The sequence below is a fragment of the Martes martes genome, assembly GCF_963455335.1.
Source record: "Martes martes genome assembly, chromosome: 4".
Taxonomy (NCBI): domain Eukaryota; kingdom Metazoa; phylum Chordata; class Mammalia; order Carnivora; family Mustelidae; genus Martes; species Martes martes.
The window spans coordinates 133,237,093-133,258,216 of NC_137891.1; the positions used below are offsets into that span (position 1 = coordinate 133,237,093).

Consider the following 21,124-nt stretch of genomic DNA (forward strand, 5'->3'; position numbering starts at 1 on the left):
AAGAACAGAGAGAACTATAGAGGAAGATGATCTTAGGGCAAACCCAGGAGAAGGAGCTAAGGCCCAAATGAGACCAAAGACCCAAAAGCAATGAGGAAACAGATCTTCAAACCTGGAATCAGACGCTGCAATGGCCAAAGTTTGCCAGAGGTGCCCAAAAATGGAAGTTTAGAGATGAGTTGCCCAAGCAGTTCAGAAGGACATTGTTTCCTTCAGGCATGGCAGTAGGATGCCATGAACAGGAGGACTTGGCATTTATGTAACATTTCCTTGTGCATTTGCTTTACCTGTCCTACCGGGAAATTAACTAGCACTCTGAGAAAGGAGACCAGGCTGGCCAAGAGCCTCGGACGTATAGTAGGCACTCAGACACATTGTTGAGTAAGAAATGTAAACTACCCTTCTCTTTACCCCCAGCGCCCAGGAAATGCTTCATAAATAAAGCAAGGGTAGCCGCAGGTATATTTTCACTTTAAAACAAAATACATTTCATACATATTTCTCTTCCAGAATCACCTCACACTGAACACAAACACAAAGTTCCTGTGTGGAGAATATTTGGGGAAAGTTTTAAGCATTACCAAACAGTGGTTTTTAAAATGGAAGAGCCTCCTCAACCATACCATAGTATGTCATCCCTACCTTGATGTTATAATTGCTGCCATTTGTCTGGCTGCAGAATAATGAGGTCTGGATGGGTCTAGGACTGACTAGAGAGCTCCCAGAGCGAGAACAAAATGGTATGTACTGTACAGTAGACCTAACAGATGGAAAAAGCCTCCAATGGCTGGCTCTATGGACAGAATACCTCAGAGGCCACCAGCTCCGGGTGATTTGGCCCAGGCTATTAACAAAAAAGAATTTTTTCCTTGACAGTCTTTCATCAATAAGGATTTTATTGTGCAGTCCACTGAGCATTTGAATTAAAAATGAAACACAATGTAGGATTTTCTTAATCTTTTTGATCTTTTTTGCTTTAATTTTACCTTAAAAATAATAACAACCGCTGTGGTGGGTAGCAATGTTTATTACTGACTTGTAAAAGAATTCATTTAAATACTGGGTAGTATTTTGTTCCTTCTTTAGAAATAGGTTTTTCACTGAATCTAAGTTCATTGAAAGTAACATGGCCATGCTTGCCAGTATCAGCTGTCTAGTCAATGTGGTTTATGAAAAAAATTCTAAAATTACCCAAATGTTATGTCTTAATTATAAAACCAAAAATTATGTGCTGATCATGCCAAGGTTTCTTCTTACTTCATACTGGTTTGTTGTGAAAGGGAAGTCTTAAACAAAAAGTCTCTAACACTTACAGGTGATAAGATTTTTAAGTAAGCTTTTCCTTTTTTTCTTATTAGAGAAACTCCTAATGTAGTTTTTTGTTTGTTTTTACTTGTTTTTAATGGTAGATCTTCTAAAAATGTTTAACCTTTAAAATTTTTTACTTATCTCTGGAGAGCACGATAGTAAAGCCGCCAAAGAGAAGGTCTTTAAACTACAGAGACTTGGAGCGCCTGGGTGACTCAGTGGGTTAAAGCCTCTGCCTTCGGCTCAGGTCATGATCTCAGGGTCGTGGGATCGAGCCCCACATCGGTCTCTCTGCTCAGCGGGGAGCCTGCTTCCTCCTCTCTCTCTGCTGCTTCTCTGCCTACTTGTGATCTCTGTCTGTCAAATAAATAAAATCTTAAAAAAAAAAAAAAACTACAGAGACTGGATTAAAGCAGGTCTCTAACCCTGGCATGTATCAGTTTTCCCCCCTATATAAGATGGGGAAAATAATATAAACTATTATGTGGCTCCCTGCTGAGCAGAGATACCGAAGGGGGCTCGGTCCAAGGATCCTGAGACCATGACCTGAGCCAAAGGCAAACCCTTAACCCACTGAGCCACCCAGGCACCCCCAATTTAAATATCTTCTAACTTTTTGATTTATTGCCCTTGGTCACTCTTCATAGAAAAAGTAAATGATTTCCTTCCTTGCTCCAAACACAAAGCGATAAATTACTGGCAAAAGAATATATGAGATTAGACATATATTTACAAAATAATTAAGCTACATGAATACAACTAACTGCAAATCTGCAGTATGAATGCACTTAACCAATTAACCTCAACATCAAAGGATTTTCTCCTTCAGAACAAAGAAAGAATGAGGACAGTCCATTCTGTTGGCCATTGACTCAAGATGCTTGTGCCATCTGGCTCATGGGCTTTGTCTTCATACACACAGGCAGAGCACATTGCAGTTCAGGGGGCTTCTGTGTCTGTGAGGAAGATTATCTCTGAGTTTCCGCCCAGATAAATACCCAATTATTGCCTCTGCAAACCCTGTGCCTTTGCAGCCTCAAAACTGGGCATACAGGTACATACATTTTTAGGTGAGCTAACAAAGTAAATACCAGTTATTCAGGCAATGAACCAAAATGGGCTTAAAGGAGAGAAGGTAGGAAGTGATGCAAACTAAGGACCAGATGAAGAACTTCAACATGGCTGCCTTTTGGACTTTCTGCTTGTCACTGACATTTCTTTGATACGTGATTTTCAAAGCAGGTGTTATTCTTATTGCAATCACATTGTCACACTCCATTATGAGGAAGCAATTAAGCCCATAATAAGTTAAGAGGTGATGTTTTCTCCTTTTTTTTTTTAATCTCACACAACTGTTGATTTGTTAGCTTTTGAAAACAGATAGGAATTTTTCAATTACATCCTGCAAAATACCTTTTTTCATTCTGAGTGTTTGAAAAGCAAATGTATCTTGGATCCAGTGCTTTTGTGTTTACAAATCTGGATATGATTTAGTAAGCTTTAAAGAGATAGCAAACGCATAGTAAGGAAATCAGATTTACATAATTTTCTGCTTGCTTACAGAACACAGCAGTTGAGATTATCTTTTACATTTGGGAAGACTGTTTTAATATGATAAGATGAAATACCACCTACAGAACACTTGATCTTGCTAGTTTGACTTCTTAAAATAAATTATGGGCTGATTTGTCATAGTGACTTTTAACATAAATTGCTATTATAATCTAAAGCAGCAATTCTAAAGGAGACTGCTTTTTCACTTCATCTACATAAAAAGATTTAGGTTATTTCTACATTTATTCTTTCCTCCCTGCAAGTTATTTGCTGTAACTTTACATGGCAGGAACAACAAAAATCCATGCTTTGTTCATTCTATCCATTCTTCTATTCATACACGGTAAGTAGCAAATCACAGCTTAAATGGAGAATGGCACAGGTAAAAAAGTATGTTGGCTTTAACTTTTGTATATAAAAAAAATGTTTTTTTAGGGGTGCATGTGTGTGCTTTGTTCCCCACTGGAAACACAATTAGATTGCAAACTCAGGGAAATAAGATGAGCCCAGGGCTTTACCTTTATCTTCTACACATTTATTCACTTACCCATTCATTTGTTTATTTATTTACGTATTCTTGCTGCTTCAATAGCTACTGTAAATAATGAGTGTTATAGTCCAAACATCTTTCAGCTGAAGGAGTGTGAATTGCTAGAAAAAGAGGAGGTTACACTAAGCCAAAGGACTCTAAAGTCAGACCCTCTTCTGCAATCAGGAGCCTCTGGGGAATGTTTGATGTTTTTCGTCCTGATTTTTGGTTTATGTTTTGTGAGCATTATGCTTGACTAAGCTTTCTGTCACTGTCTCTAAATTCTATTTGTCTACATTTGCCACGGTGCCTATTTTCTGTAGCATCTGTATTCATTATTTGACCACAAAGGAGTTAGAAAATAAGCATGGTTATGTGCTTACTAGGATTAGTTATTCATTGATAAGTGTTCAGATTCAGGCATTTTACATTTAAACAGTGGGAGGGGGGAAGTGCTCACAGGGCTTCTGGTCAAGCTTTTTTTCTGTACTGTGGATAGAGATTACATACATGTACATATTATCTCATTCAGGGCTCAGCATGAATTGGAGTAATCTTGGATTTATAAGTAGCTCACAATTATTTCCTTTCAACTGAAAGGAACAATAGTACTGACCCCCTGGAGTCTCTGATTGGAGGCTTTGTTTTTATTGTTTGCAAAGGTGAGGAAAGGTTTGTATAAAACACGGAGAGCAGACATAGTTTAGGATTGTAGAATGGCATCTAAATAAAAATTTGAAGTAAAGACAGACACATAGGTTCGAACAAAGATGTATTTGAAATTATAAGAGAAATTCCGCCCTGCCAAGCCTTCCCATGCTGTATGCGCCCCCCTGCTCCAGGAAGAACTCAAAATGCCACAAAACACCTTCTGGGAATTAAGAGCTCTTCTATCTGCTGCTCATTTGGTGCTTAGTCATTTCACCTTGATGTATCTTTTGGTCTTCCATTTCTAATTTGGACCGCTTTCAGCCTACATTTGCTCTCAACAGTTTATGTGATGTGTCCCAGCATGAAAGAAAATCACTGATTGCATTCATTTTCTATGGCCATGGAAGAATAGCCACAAATGTAGTGGTTTAGAGCAACACTTCTTAGCTCACGGTTCTACAGATCTGAAGTGCCGTGTGGCTCAAAGGGATTCTCCATGGATGATCTCACAAGGCTGACATCAAGGTGTCTATAAGCTCTATGGAAGAGTCCACTTTCAGGTTCATCAAGACTATTGTGAGGATTAAGTACCTTTTGGTTGTAAGGTTGAGGTCCTCATTTTCTTGCTGGCTGTCAGACAGAGGCTGCTCACTGCTTCTAATGGTCACTTGCCTTCCTCAACACATGGGCCCTTCTGTCCTCGGGCTGGCTGTTCCCCCTCAGGGTCTTAATCCCAGATTTACTCTTTTGCCACTAGGGAAGAAAACTGTCTACTTTCAGAAGGACTTGTGAGACTACGTCAGGCCACCCAGATCATCTGTATGTTTTCAGGTCAACTGACTTTAATTACATCTCGAAAATTCTTTCACAGCAAAGCCTAGATTAGTGTCTGATCAACTGGGAGATGAGGGAGTACCTGTAACCCCCTTGCAGTTCTGCGCAGAGTAGATACTACAGAAATATTTCATAAATGAATCCACCAATACATGAATAAATGGTAAAAGAGACACTTTTGGAAGTCAGATAACTCACCTTGCCAATTACTGATAGATAAAACTGAACTTCCAGGTGATTAGAATTTTATTTCACCAAAGTAAGTTATTTTTGGTCATTTACACTTTATCTAATAACCATGATTGAGTTGATGGATCACCTGAAGGCATTCCATTCTTTAACAAATGACAACAAATTTAAGAGACACTGTTTTTCTTTAAAGATCCAGTTATCAGCCATGGGCCCACATTGCTTGTATAAACTGATTTATGCATCACAAAGCGTGGTCACCAACATTATCTCCTTCAGGGCTCAATATAACCTGTAACCCTGTCCTAGAGATGGAAAAAAACCGAAGCTCACAGTACTTCAATATTTTGTTGAAGGTCTTTAATTCTTTGCACTAAAAATTTTCTAAAAGCAATTAACTTTGAAAAAAATATATATGGGGGAGGGAGTCACAATGATGTAATTAAAGAATTAAAAAAAAAAAACAAACCCACTCTGGGCAGTCCTGTACATGCCTTGCCCAAATGTTTGGTAATTATAATGCAATTGTTATTCTACTCTATATTTAACACTGGAAATACAACTTCTCAGGAATTAAAATAATAAGTTATCTGTGTCAAGTAGAAGAGTCTAGTTTTTCCAGCATTGTCTAACCAGCTGGAAAAGGACATCTCTCTGTTCTTTACCTACCAGTGAAATGATGACAAGGTGGTATCTTCAAACAAACAACATGCAATTAAATACCTTTAATTGGCAGCTAAGAAATAGTGACATTTGATTTTCCTTCCAGGATTTTCTAGTTTCTCCTTATTTAAAAAAAAAGCTTTTTCAATCTATTCTTTTCATGATTCAGTGATCTGGAGATCAAACCATATTTACTGACTCGAGGTTTCATTTCTCTAACTTAAACCCAAAAGCAACTCAATGGCGTAAAATTGAATGCATGAATGAATGAATTGAAAATGAGTTAATTGAGTATGCATTCTAAGATACATACTCAAAAGGTATTGGAATTGCTAGACTCATATAATTTAGTAAACATACCTGGGAATAGAAAAGGAATCCAAATATCCAGTATGAAGAGATGCATTTGCAAGGCTCCAGGATGAGTATGCTTAGGTTTCTGCTGATATTTTTAATCAGGGTCTCCCTAGACCACTCTTTTTCCTCAACATTAAGTTTCAATATCTTTTCCAACACTCACTTTGCTTCTTCTCAGCCACTCCCTTTCACTTACAACATCCTTTTCATAATATGTCCACATCGTATTTCACTTCATTGTCAGCAAACAATAAAGTAAGGCTTCCCGTGGGTTTTCTGTAGCTGCTAAACCCATATTTAGTCTGTGGTGGTTTTCATAGTTCTATAAATGACTTTGAACTTGACTGAGGACCCTATCCTTAGCACTGAACTGTGAGGTTTCACAGGAATCGTCACCTTGTTTCTTATGAAATAAAAATGGCATTATGGCTGTCTTAAAGAAGAAAAACACTCACACAAAAACCATTATGACAAATTGAGGAATATTGAACTAGTCAATTTGTGCATTTCATTGAACATTCTGAACCATACAAATTTGAATGAAGCTTTCAATACACAAATAAGCCAGTTCTGTAACAATAGACACTGCCATTATATATCAGACATTATGCATAGTGCAACCAGCTGCATCAAAAAGATGGGGGAATTGGGATTTGTTTTCATTGTTAAATTGAAATCCAAGAAAAATTATTGTTGCTCTGTAATAAACAGGAATGCTGCTTAATGAAAAACTCTATTTGTATTATTGGTGAGTTTTCTGTTCCTAATTCAGACACGAGGATAAAGCTGCTCTATTACTCTTTATAAGCTGGTAGCTGCCATAATGCTTAAACTCATCAAAGGATCATCTTGTTCATATGTGAAGAATATCAGAAGAACAGTTTAAATAGGATAGACAAGAACTAGTTTAATATAGGAGGAGATTCTCGTAAGATTAGTAGGAACATGCATAGTGCTTATTGCTTCCTTTTTATATCCCTTTATCTTCAGAAAAAAAAGCGTAACAATGAGATATTAACATTTAATATCTTTTTCTCTTTCCAGTGAAGGGAGAAAATAATCATCTGTCTTTTCTAATTTTAAGATTAAAAGAAGTACATCCAAGTGCAGTTATATAGCCCAAACTTTTTTATAAAACATGGTTCTAAGAATACACAAGAAAGGAAGTGACTTCATGGTTGCTTTCCTTAAATCTTGCACATAAATTTACAGGGAATTTTAGAAATTCACATTTGACAATTAAAATGATGATAAATTTCCTTTTTAATTGTGACTATAATTAAGTTTAGTCTGAAATGGAAAATGCATATTAGAACACAGGCATTTAAATGTGGGTCTCTGATTTCACTAGCAATTCCTCTTAGGTATGGGTATAATAGGAAAGTAGAAAAATGTTACTGCAATAAATTGACATATTTGTACTTTCGTGGGGTTTTTTGACACATTTGTTTTTAAACTAGACTTTGCTCTCTAAGAATCTATGGTTTCCTGAATTCTTTTTTTACTTTTTAAGTTTTCACGTCTTGACTTCAAGCATAAATATTAAAAACAAACTACATTTTATGCAAAGGGGCTAAATTTGTTAATTTTCAAATTTCATGTGTACCTTTGAGAACCTGACAAATCAGGACAGTTTAGACATATATGCAGAATTTTATAGGTACCTATTGTTTTGATTCTAGGCAACATTCTCATTTCCTTGATATCAACTAAAATTAACCACTCAGATTCTAATATGAAAATTTTCCAAATATCACTAATTTTTTCATTAAAGATTTTGTTTATTTATTATTTAATTATTTGAGAGAGAGAGAGAGAATGAGCAGGAGGAAGGACAGAGGGAGAAGCAAACTCCCTGCTGAGCAGGGAGCCCCAAGCAGGGCCCAAACCCAGGATCCTAGATCATGACCTGAGCCAAAGCAGCCACTTAACCAACTGAGCCACCCAGGTGCCCTTCTAAATACCACTAATATTTAATCAAGAAATATTATGGGCTTTGTATGCTTGATGCATTTAAAAAAGTCCATGTGACTACATTATGAGATGTACATAAAACATACCTTGACTATAGATCTTGGAAATTACTTCAAACATTTGATATTAAAAAGATAATTATCACTTCTAGCATGTATGTAGAAAAAACTCATTTTGTATTTTATTGGTTGAAATGACTAAAGTCGTGTGTAACTGCTGGATAATTTACTAGACTATGAACTTATTTTGATATTATATTTAGGAATATTTTAAGATTTTATTTGTTATATTCAATATCAATAAGCAGTGAAAGGTATAGAAATCTGAAACAAGACACTAAATAAATTAATGTGGGCAGTGCAGTGTGCTGGATAGGATACCAAACTCAAAGTCTAGAGAACTGAGTTAATTCTGTCTTTAGGTATTCCCTCTCTAGACTTCAGTCCCTTCTGGCTTTAAAAGTGCATAAACCTGAAATGCCATTCTCTAACTAGATTTCTGATTTGATTATACATTGACAATAGAAAATAGAACCTCTCAAAGTTTCTTTTAACCCTGGAATTCTAATAATATATGACTTAGTAAAAATTAAGCCTTTTCTTCTAGATAGTTTTGTTTCTACTTGACATTAAGTTCCTGAAAGCCATGGATTAGATTTTGTTCATCATCGTATATTCAGCACTAAGCACAATGCCTAACACATAGTAGTGCCCAGTAAGCATTCGTTGCATAAAGAATGTGATTACTGTTAGAAAAGCCAGTTATTCCTAAGTAACTCATTTTCTGACTCACCTAAGATTAATTTTCCAGCTTGAGGGTTAGACGTAAATATTTTGGTTAAGGATAGTAGAAAATAATGCCAAAGTAGAGGCATCTCTAATGAACTGAAGTTTTGTCTAATGAAATAACAACCCTTCTCCTCATGATATGTGATCGAAGAACTGTAAATATAAAATTATCAGCTGATTGGGGCTCCTGGCGGGCTCTTGGTTTCAGTTCAGGTCATGATCTCCTAGGTCACAGGATCCTGCCCCAGGGCTGACTGCACTCAGCAAGGAATCTGCTTGAGGATCCTTTCCCTCTGCCCCTCCCCTAGCTCATGCATGCGTGCTAGCTGTCTCTCAAATAAATAACAATGAATCTTTTAAAAAATTATCAGCTGATAGACTGAAAAACTTACTAATGCAGTCCTAGGAAGCCTTATTTCTATTATAGTCAAAAACTCTTTTGAGAAATAATATAAGTGGCTAAATTTATAATATCCATAAAATGAGGCAGAGGTAAGGGATTCTGAAGTAACACTTTAAAACATTCCCACTGCTCTTTTTTAAATACTTTTTCTGGTGTCCAGAAAAATTATGAGCCATATACTCTATTTTGGGAGAAGAAAGTTGCTAAACATCCTTAAAAATATGAATCCAGATTGTGTAATGTGTCCAGTGCTAGGATCACTATGCAAATGTACTGGTCTTTTTTTTTCCTTTTCATCCTTTGTGGGACCATCCTTTGGACTAAAATACCCTAACATCTGACTTTTGCGTGCATGTCCCCAAGTTTCTTTCATAGAAGCTGTATTTCCCATTTTCCCATCTTACAAGTTGGATCACCTTAGGCAGAAAATGTAAGGCAGGCTGGAGCTTTGAAAAAAGAGCATTTCAAGGTTGTAGGGAGAGCAGTATTTTATAGTTAAAATCATAATAAAAATATAAGAACCATGAGTGCTTTTAAATATTTAAGAAATACAATAGGAGACAGAACTTTCATTAGGCAATGTTGCTGGTGTAGCAGAAACCAAAATGATAATAGTGTAAAACAGTGGGCAATATTCCTAGGATAAAATCTATGAGGAAAAAATCAGATTTAATCAAGATTTTAAGACCCCCTTTACATTATTAAGGGTATGTGCCTGCTAAAAATATAATTAATGCAGACCTCATAAAAGTGATGCAATGGAATTATCAAGACCCAGGAAGAGTGGAGGCAAAGAGATAGGATAATTACTTTCAATCAATTTAATTATCCAAAACTAATTTATTGTGCACCTACTATGTGCAGAGTACTATGCACTGGGGTGGGGCATATGAAAGTACCCCCCTAGACATGGTATTTATAACCTGTTGTTCTCTTCTTCATACAAGAGTGTTATCTTTGTGTGAATCCTCCCAAAATGAGCTGCTCACTTACAGGTGATTATTTTGGAAAGGAATTTCAAGGAGCACTGGTAGGAGACTGGAACAAGTTAAACAGAGAAAGAGGGAAAGCCTGTCCAAGAATGTATTATTGAGCTGGTCCCTGCTATGGGTCACTAAGCTCCATCCCACTGGGAACCCTGTGAGGGGCCATGTGGAATATATCTCAGAATTGTTTGCCCTGCATGCAGCTGGTTGTCATAGCAGCAGCCAAAGTAAAAAGGCAGCGAGAGGATAGAAGGCAAGATACAAAAGGTGTGTGAAACAAATACATTTTGCAAATGTATCTCTTGTGGAGATAAAAAGAGCAGTTATTCATTAAGCCCTTATTATGTGTGGTCATTGTGCTAGCCACTGGGGAAGGGGAAAAGAGAAGTAAAGAAAGATGAAAAAATCAAGGTCCCTGTTCTTTAGGAACTCACAGTTCAGGCAAGGAGGTAAGTGAGAGAACAAGGCCCTGAGCTAGGACTTTGAAAAGCAGTGGAGCCTCAAGGGAGGGAGCAAGTAATGGTTCAAAGGGCCAAGTATGTTATCACAGAAGTAACCTTTGAACTAAGTCCTTAAGGAGAAGTAAAATCATGTGAGACGGAGCCTAGAAATTTGGAAGGGGATTCCGAGTAGAAGAAATATGGACTGCAAGCCAGGGGAGTTAGAGTGCAGTTTGTTCAGAGCACTGTGATCTGCTTAGAGGAGTTATCTACTGAGACTGTAGTCTAGCACGCAGAACAGTATAGCAAGTATAGTTAAGTGCTCAGTAAGTGTCTGTAGGTACTCGAGCGTTACTTGTGTAATGAGTGAATTTTCTTTCTTTTTTTTTTTTTTTAAGATTTTATTTATTTATTTATTTGTCAGAGAGAGAGATCACAAGCAGGCAGAGTGGCAGGCAGAGGCAGAGAGAGACGCAGGCTCCCCGCTGAGCAAGGAGCCCAATGTGGGACTCGATCCCAGGACCGTGGGATCATGACCTGAGCTGAAGGCAGACACTTAACTGACTGAGCCATCCACGCACCCCTCATTTCAGATTTCAAAACCAGCTTGAATTTCTTCTAAAAATTGATTGAGTTGCATTTGAGCTGGGCACTGACAGATGGGCACTGTTCTAACATGTAGAGTTGCAGAAAGCCATCCCAGATGAAGGAAGAACATGAGCAAATGTACAAAGCAGCAAAGAGCCCTTCCCGCCTAGTGCGACCAGCGCAGCCCGTGGCAGACAGCAGCCAGGGTAGGACTGGAAAGGTAGCTTCAGGAAAGTTTCAGGAAAGGGTCTTGAATTCTATACAAAGTCGTTTGGATTTAATAAGGTTTCTTAAATAGCCAAAATATAATGGTAATGATTAGAGAATCATTGAGAATAACTGAAAATCAATCTGGAGCATAACAAGTGGAACAATTTAAGTAAATCAGAACTACGGGGCCAGATAATCACTGACCTTTATTGCATTTGAAAAGCTGAGGGAAAAAATTAGAAGGTAAATGTAATATTCCAAAGAATGAAAAAGATAATCAAACCTTATGAAATTCTTGATCCTTAATGCTGAAAGAGCCATGTTGTAGAATAACAAAAGAGGCTGCTTTAAGATTATGTTCCAACACAAAAGAGGTAAAAAAATAAAATCGAAAAAATAAGACAATCCAATCATTAAAGCTCCAAATTTAACCACTTACATAAAAAGTTAAATAATTTTACACCCACATAGCCACACATATAAAATCTTAAAAACTCATTCAACTTGCAAAAAAATGTTTACCGGTTTGCAATTTCTCCCACTTTTTACCACACTAGCAATGTCACATTGATGATACAGCTGATGGCGGTGACTATTAGTGACCTTAAGAACACAGCTGGGTTTCTATTTTTATTTCTGTAAAACCCTCTTTTCTTCAGCTAAATGATGCCTCAAAGGCCCAAACGAAAATCTATGTAGCCAAGGCGATTTGTATTGTATGTTTGTATATAAATTTCACACAACAAAGCCAGCTTTGGAAACACATATACAAACTCCCACACACATACACACACACGCACTCCAAAATATGTAATGATACTTATATAGAAACCTGTTTTCAAACCAGCCAAGAATAAATAACTAGGCTTTGCCCAAGTTCAAAGAAGCATTTAGGGCTATAGAAAATTACCTCTCTAGGCAACACACTTCAGAACAGAGCTATTATAGATTCATGTAAATCACTTCTGATCTGCTAAAAATGGAGTAAACAAACAAGCAAAAGATCCACACATTTAGAAGATATTGATGAACAATTCAGGCTCTGAAACTTTTTTCAATGAGTATGAAGGACAGGAAAAAGGGCGCAGAGTTTGTTTCTATTTGGGTGATTGCTTACTTATTCTCTTTAGCTCGAATTAGAGGTAATAGTCTTGGAGAGTTTCATCTGGCTATTTGCAGATAAAAGTATTTATCTACAAATAGGCAGATTTCTGAATATGGGTAATAACAGAAACAAACATATGTTTAAAATTCCTAATGTAGCTGATGCTGAGTAAATAGAATTGTAGACTCTGAACTTTGGCAAAATGGCCATTCAGCAAGCAGAAAAGGATTCAAGGATGGTGGTCTGCCAGAGAGATAGCTTGGGCGTTGCTAAGAATAAGCTGGTAGGAAATGCCATGGGTCAGAAAGAGAAAGGAATCATGTGATTTCTCTAGCCATTCCCCTCATTGTTCATAATATAAAATAAAGATACTTTCCGTGGAAACAGCTGTTTTACATTTTCATGTTTGTGAAGGCTCTTGTCTGTAGATGTTGGAACTTCCTGAAGATAGGCATTCAGTGTTTGATCAAATGAAAAAATAAAGATCTAAAATGTGAGAATAAGTATCTAAATATAGATTTTCTATAACCTTGGGCCTTGATTTTGGAAAAAAAAGTGTGCCAATGCACACTTGTTAGACTGGTTTTTTTTCTAAATAAGATAAAAAAGAAAGCTGGTAGGCAAGAATTCAAAGCCATTTACCAACTCCTACTTTCTCTCCCTAAATAACAAGTGAAGCTCGCTTTGCTAGAGGCTCATAAATGAAGCCTTACTCTGCCAGACCAAGAATGGCATGAAAAGTGGGCCATGTTATGTTTACCTCTCTGTAGTCTAGGAAAACAGTCTATAGTACAATAAAGGTGTATTGAGTAAAAAGGAGTCTAAAAATCTAGATTCTTTTGTTAAACATCATTAGCCCTACCACATCATCACTATGCTACTCAGGCATTCCCAAACCTAGAGCCTCAGGGAAGGAGATCTTAAAGGGTCTACAGTACAGGAGCATTAATAGCCACACAAAAAAGCCTACCTCTGGAAATTACTGTGCCACCGGTGTGAGATGGTACATGAGAAGACAGGGTTTGTCTGTGCTGTGCCTTTAACACAGCGCATCCCACCTTAGGACCAACCTGGGCTCCTTGATTGCACAAGAAATAGCACAAAAAGCAATACTGAGGTGATGTCACCTGTGCTGAGACTTGTCTGCTTCTTCCAGACACCACAACCCAAAGTTGTACATTTAGCAGTATAACATAACCCATTCTAGTACCCTTTTCCTCCCCTAATCTCCCCCCAGAGTTTAGGCAGAATTAAATGATGCAAAAAATCTGGGTGTGATCTGAATCTGGATATCCTCTCCACCTGCTGATGGTGTTAAGGGGTGGGTATTGCTAACGAGAAGATTAAAATATCTTTTGAGCTAACGCCTCCCACAGTATGTAATGAAACAGAGTTGCACTGTCTTTTTAGATAGAATCAATGCTGCATAATTTCTCAGTAAACTAATGTGCAATCTATTTTGAATCCACATTAATCACTCTCTTTTATAAGAAATCTAATTTACGTGTAAATCATTCACTTCCCAGGTACAGGTTTTCTCAATAAAACATAAGTTGAGGCCAGCTTTTTCTTATGGAAGCAGAGTTAATGTAACTAAATTAACTCTACCTAAGATTTCAGCAAGAATTTTAAAAATATGACTCAAAGCGAGTTTAGTTAAACTTGAGTAATTTAAGGAAATTGCCTAGGCAAGTAATTGGTATTATACCAAAACTAAATATTTCACAGTTACATTTGCTTTTGCCTAAAAATAAAAACTGGAGCAATACAAGGGAAAACTGCCAAGACTGAAAATAATATGCAGCAGCTGTAAGTAATTGGGAGTGATAATCATAATTAGACAAGATGTAAGATGTGTGTTAAAACCCAGATTGGATCTTCCTGTTGACAACTGGGAGAGTTCCCAAAGGCCTGGACTCCACACCTAGCCCAGGCACTTCTGCTTCCGGCCTGAGAGCCCCAGCAAAACCAAACTCGGCGCTAGATGAGCCATGAAACCACACTCTAAAGTCCATGTATCATGGGGGTGTGTGGGGAGAATGGGGTCATACTCCCTGGCCTCAAGGATTCTTCACACTAGAGGAGACTGGACAATTATCGAGCAGCAAATAGCATTAATAAAAGTCCTTCAAAAGAAGCCAAGATAATGAAGAGAATAAATATGTTTGCAAGATAGACAAGTTTGTAAGACCAGAGAAACACTATTTAATCAAGTATAGATTAAGAGTGGGGTCAAATATTCTTGTTCCATGGGAAACATCTCAAGCTAAGAAGTAAGCTTTATGGGGGCAGGAGTGATTCCTCTTTTGCTCAGAGAATGACTCAGAGAATGCCTGGCACACAGCACACACTGAATTGGCCAAATAATGGAGGGAATGAGAAGTGTTTAGATAATACTCGAGGGAGTGTACATACTGTGGCAGATGCTGTACTGGGTACTTCAAAGGTAGAGACACATTTTACCTTTATGATAACTTCTGAGATACGCCAATCCTCATTTGCAGATGAAGATACTGAAATAAGCACAGTTAAGAAAAGTGTCCAGGTTAGTCCAGCTAGAAAGACGTGGAACTAGACTTCAAACCAACATCTTCGTCATCTGGATCCACAGTCCACGGATTATGCATATTTAAAAACTAGAATGCCTTAAGCTTTACTAAGAAAGTGGGTAGGATAACAATCTACTTCTTCTGTTGTCTTAAATTCTTACCTACAAATGACACCAAAGAATAAAATGGTGAACTCGAAAACATCTAACACCATACTCGAAAGCCATGTATTCTCTCTCTCTCAACTCTTTCAAATTCTTCACCCTTTTGTTTTCTTCCTCCTTTTTCTTCTTTTTTCTTTGTCCTTGTCTTCTCAATTCAAACCTCTTGTCCTTTCTACATCCTTCTCCTTAAGACCAAAGACAATTAGAGAGTAGGAAGGAAACACAGAACAGTTTTCCTCTCACATACTTTGCTTTCAGAGCAAGGAATCATAGGAACAACTGTTGAAATAGGGGATTTTATCAAAGTTGTTTTGAATTAGACAAATGGATATTTAGGAATATCTTCCCACATTTAATTCAACTGAAGTCTGTTGAATACATTTGATATAAGATATGGATGCACACATTATAAAGAGGAATGTTCCATAACTTCAACATGCTTATAGTCCAGTGGAAGAGAAATACATAACTTATTATAAGTTAAAAAGAAACTATTTCTGAAGTCAGATATAAGTGGGGGACTAAAAATTCTTAAAGAGATTCGGGGGGTCTCGTGGAGTAAATGGTATGTTAGGTATCTAAGGATGAGTAGGACCTTGGTAGGTGGAGAAGAACAAGAAGGAAGGCCATTCAGGCTTATGAATATGGCATGTGCAAATGACAAGGAGCAATGAAAATACCCTATGTGTTCAGAAAATGGCCTGTGTGAGTAGAGGTAAGAGTATGTATGAATCTGGATTCATTGTCTAGAACCAGATAACAGAGGTCCCTGGATGCTGAGCTATAGTGCTTTGGCTTCCCTCAGTAGGTAATGGAGACACTTGATGGTCTGTGATTAACACAGGCTTCTACTCTTGCCTCCACTAGTATGATCTATTTTCTATAGAATAGCCAGGTGATCATTTAAAAATGTCAGCTAGACTCCTCTGCTCAGAACTCTCCTATGGAGATTTTGAATGAAATCAAAATTCTCACCATAGCTCCACTAAACCACTGATCATAAGCCCTCGCCCTCCTAATTTTCTTTAGGATGAGTAGCAGTATGATATTCAGAGGCAGCAAAAAACATGGCAGAGAATATACAACAGATCTGACCACGCCAGAGGCACCACTGCCTGTCTCCTAAGAAATCCAGGACTATATCTGAGGGGTATAGGTTCATCTAAACTCCCTTTCGTTCGCTGCAAGGGGATGGTGCGACGAAGTTTGATGCCTGCGCTTCCCCCTTATAATTGGCCTTATGATCTGTCTTCTTGCTCAAGTGCTGAAGGGAGGTACACTGACTCTATACAGGTCTTAGAAGGTCATAAGTCTAAAAGCATGGAGAGAAGAAAGACAGTAAAACATGAGTGGTGAAAGACAATATTCTTCTGAAAAAAGAAGTCAAGTTATTGTGTCCCTTTATGTGCTTATTGTCAGATTGGGAAATGGATATGAAACTTATCATCACTCAACAAATATTTATTGAACACTTACCAAATACCAGACTCTGTATTCTATAACAGTGATAAAAGACATATATAAAAAATCTTGGTTTGAAGATACTCTTGGCTGAGTGGGGAAAGACAGGTATGTAAACATGATGTGATGGATGTGTAAATACAATATCAAATATGCCAAACTGATACAGCATGTGGGACTTTATAAAAACTTTTCTCTTTTTAAAGTGTATGATATTTGAACTGAGTCTTCAAGCTAACATCTAATAGTGAGCTATTCTTTTAATTCTTAACATTTTTCTATAATTTCTTAAATAACTGATTGAGATGTAACATGCCAAACAAATCTAACTGGCCCAAAAGTACTGAGACCCCTAACTCCCTAACTTTAGTATCTTTAGCCTGGTGCTCTGAATCACCCGGTTAACAAGTCACACACACTGCAAATCCATAATAAATATCAGTCAAGGTTATATAATAACAGGATACCCCAAGTAAAAGGACTACTATGCCCCCATTTTAAAAAGTGAGATATATATGTACTAACATGTGTATGTCATTGCATTTTGTAAAAAATACTTGTATGTGTATCTGCTGTCTGGTCTACTTACCTGTCATGACTCCTTAGGGAGCCCTCCCATGTTTGTTCATTATCCTTACAATTATATATATCCTAATGTTCCATACATGCCTTTTTATTTATACCTCCAACTATAATAAAACTTTCCTAAGAGAGGAGATTGAGTTTTATTCACCTGAGCCCATGTTCCATCTCCGGCACATGAAAGATGCTCAATATATACTTAAGGAGAATAAATCATGATACATGACTTAGCATTAGTTATCTGACCAAAAATTCCCTTGACTGACTTTACTCTTTGCTTTTTGGCTTCCTAATTATCAATAGCTATTCTACAGTCCATTTCCTATAATAATTGCTGTCTAATGATGCAACAACAGGCTCCTATTTTATTTTGGGACTAATAGAGTATTGCATCTACAAACAACTAAGGAGTACAATGGAAAAAAGATATACCCTTAATTAAAAAGCATTATTTAATTTTAAATATATTACTGACATATCTTTCTCATGTCTAAGACAATAGGAGGCTGAGTAGAAGATAAAGGTGCACTGGGGGAAGAGGTGGGGTATATGGAATTAAGAAACAAAAAGACCATCCCTATCTTATTAGGTAGTATATTCCCAGTGGCTGGCACCTAATTCAATTAATATTTCTAAATGAATGAACGATGACGTATTGTAGATTCTCTGGCCTATATGCAAGTGACTTGTTTCAGAGGAGATTTCATTTTGTACGAGAGAAATACTCCTTTTAACTCTGATCATTTCATTTATTTAATTGAATCATTCATTCAAGAGACATTTCTTGAGCATCTACTTTGCCGCTCACAGTGCATGGAAACACAAAGATAAATAAAACAGGCCCTGGGAGGGCTCACAGTCTAATGGGATAAATAGATATGTATATGAATATTTGCAATGTAGTATGATAGTTCTATAAAAAGAAATATACATGGGTGGTCTAATGACACAATAGGGTTATCTGCTCAGCTTGCTGGAAGAGGGGAGGGGATTCAGGAGAGATTGCCCCAAAAATGCCCTTTAAAGGATGGATAAGGAGTTTTCATGGTTCTTTATACTTCACCCACTTACTGTACTATTTAATTTGTCATGATAACAAAAATTTGATCTTTGCTTTGTATGCTTGGCTTTTAGGATCTATTTCTTATTTATGAAATCATTTTCTATGCTTTGCTTATTATTAGTCCTTTACTATTATTCTGGCTTTATTGCATTCAAGATTCTTAAAAAACAACAGCAAAATAACTCTTCAGTAGCTGTCATTGAGAAGGTAACAGACCAATTAAATATTCGTTTATGTTTTAAAAAACAAAACACCTTTCTAGGTCTTGAACAAGAGAAAATAATTTAAGGGGCCTCGTGGTTTTAAATTAGACTTCTTATATATCAAGACTTCAAAAGCTATGGGCTCAACAATAGGCTTCTTTTCTTCATCATCTTCTCATTTTTTAAGAATTCATTTGTGATGCGAATAGAAGCATTAAATAGTGCATTTTGCTCTGTGTTTACTAAAGGGTAGTAGTCTCAGTCGTTGAACTACATTCACCTGGACCCAACAAGCATCAAGGAAACTTTCCCCTGCATAGATGAATGCATCTTTCATCCCCTATAATTTCTTAGAGATATAAACAACGCAATTTATTCTTCTTGTAATATGGAAATATAGTCATTGGTGAAAGTTCCATTAACAACTATCTTCTGGTAATTTAAACTCCGTGTGACTAAAACTGCTCCTGAAATTGAGTTATGGATTTGGGGGTGAAGTAGTATATTTTTTTTATTACACGATTCATTTTCTATTAGGAAACATTGCTTGAAATCCAGGTTTTATTAAGAGAGGGTAGTTAAATGTATGTTGGTGGGGGTTTTTATTATTACTGTTATTTTTATGATGGTAAATGAGAATCGGTCTCAACCAAAGCTGAGCATGCCTGTAACATTCAATTTCTGGAACACGGTATAATTCACGTTCCAAGAGGCAATTGTCCTCTTGTGAAATGAAGTGGAATCCATTCAGTAGATTCCCAAAATATTCCAAGCTTTGGTGAATCTCTAGGTGAAATCTCTTAGTGAAAATTTAACTTGATGCTTGGCCAAGTACTACATAGTCTTCTCTATGTATGAAACTGTGATCTTTCCAATTTAAAAGTAATCATATGATTCAACAGCTCCAAATTCTTTAAAATCTCCTTCAGTATAAAAAACTAAATTCTTTTTCCTTACAGTTGGGGTCATGTTTTATCTGCCTAGAGTTCTAGTTTCAGTTCCCTCAACTCCAAGCCTCAAATTTCATGGTCCAGCAAGACTCATCTGCTAGAATATAGGCCGTGCTCTCTCCTTTCTTCCTACCTTTGAATAAATTGTTTCCTTTGCCCAAATGACTGTCCCCTTTAGTCAAACTCTCTGTGAAATCATCCCTCCCTTGCCCAGGCAGATTTAGATACAGAATTTTCTGTGTTACTCCAGTTTATACATCTAATACTCCTTGGATTATATTATAATTGCTTCAATATCTTTCTTCACCTAATCCCCCACCTCCCCCCCAAAAAAGATTTTGAAAGAAAGAATCTCTTGTTTTTCCAGCATTCAGTGCAGTATTTGGCCAATAAAAAAGATGTACAAATATATACATGTGTATATGTATGCTATCCCTCATATGTGACATCTAAAAAAGCTGAACTTGTAAAAACAGAGCTAAATGGTGGTTACCAGAGTCTGGGGAGGGCAATCGGGGAGATGTTGTTTAAGTGTGCAAATTTAGAGCTAGTAGGTAAATGGCTGCTGGAGAACTAACGCACAGCACAGTGATTATAGACAACAATACTGTCTGTATTATAACCTCCAAAGTTGCTACAAAACTAGATTCTAATTGTTTCCATCACAGAAGAGAAATGATAATTATGTGATGTGATAGAGTTGTTAGCCGATGCTGTGGTCGTAATCGTGATCGTATTGCAATTCACAAATGTGGCAAATCAACACTGTTGTACTCCTTAAACTTACACAGTGTTATAGGTCAATTACATATTCCAACAAAAATAAATGTTAAAAAATATATGCATGAACTACATATTATCCACTAATCCAAATATTGACAATGCGTATAAAAGGAATAGTAATGTTAGCTGCTGTTTAGTGACCACTTAGCCTGTGTCCAGCCCAGTGCAGTGGGCTGTATGTGCTTCATCTCCAATTCTCACTGAAGCCCAGCCAGGTGGATTATCTTATTCCCCTCTTGCCCTTGAGAAAACTGAAGCTCGGAGCCGTTACTTGAGTAGGCCACACATTGTCCTATAGCAGAACCAGATGTGAAGCTAAGTCTGTCTGACTCCAATGCCAGTGCTCTCCCCAATACAGCCAGCTGCCTTTTGATTATTGTTAAGATCCTGAAAGACACAAATTAGATTTTGATTTAATCTTTTCCATTTCTTTCCAGCTCCAAGTACAGCCCAGTATGGAATTACCGGGAGCGCTGACGTCCTTTTCTCCTGCTGGTACCTTGTGTTGACACTGTCCTCTTTCACCAGCATATTCTACCTGAAGAATGCCATTCTACAATAAATTTAAAGACCCATAAAAGGCTTTTAAGGATTCTCTGAAAGTGCTGATGGCTGGATCCAATCTGGTACAGTTTGTTAAAAGCAGCGTGGGATATAATCAGCAGTGCTTACATGGGGATGATCGCCTTCTGTAGAATTGCTCATTATGTAAATACTTTAATTCTACTCTTTTTTTGATTAGCTACATTACCTTGTGAAGCAGTACACATTGTCCTTTTTTTAAGACGTG

General features: G+C 37.1%; 1 protein-coding gene across 1 annotated transcript in view; it reads left to right on the forward strand.

Moving 5' to 3' along the window:
- NEGR1 (neuronal growth regulator 1) overlaps positions 1-20,896 on the forward strand; it is a gene marked incomplete at both ends in the record, with an annotated part of 843,959 nt that extends 823,063 nt beyond the window's left edge. Inside the window, one exon of the mRNA XM_080802180.1 lies at positions 20,772-20,896. Within this exon, the coding sequence (XP_080658306.1) occupies positions 20,772-20,896 (125 nt within the window). The remainder of the gene's footprint in view (positions 1-20,771) is intronic.
- Between the last annotated feature and the right edge of the window lie 228 nt (positions 20,897-21,124).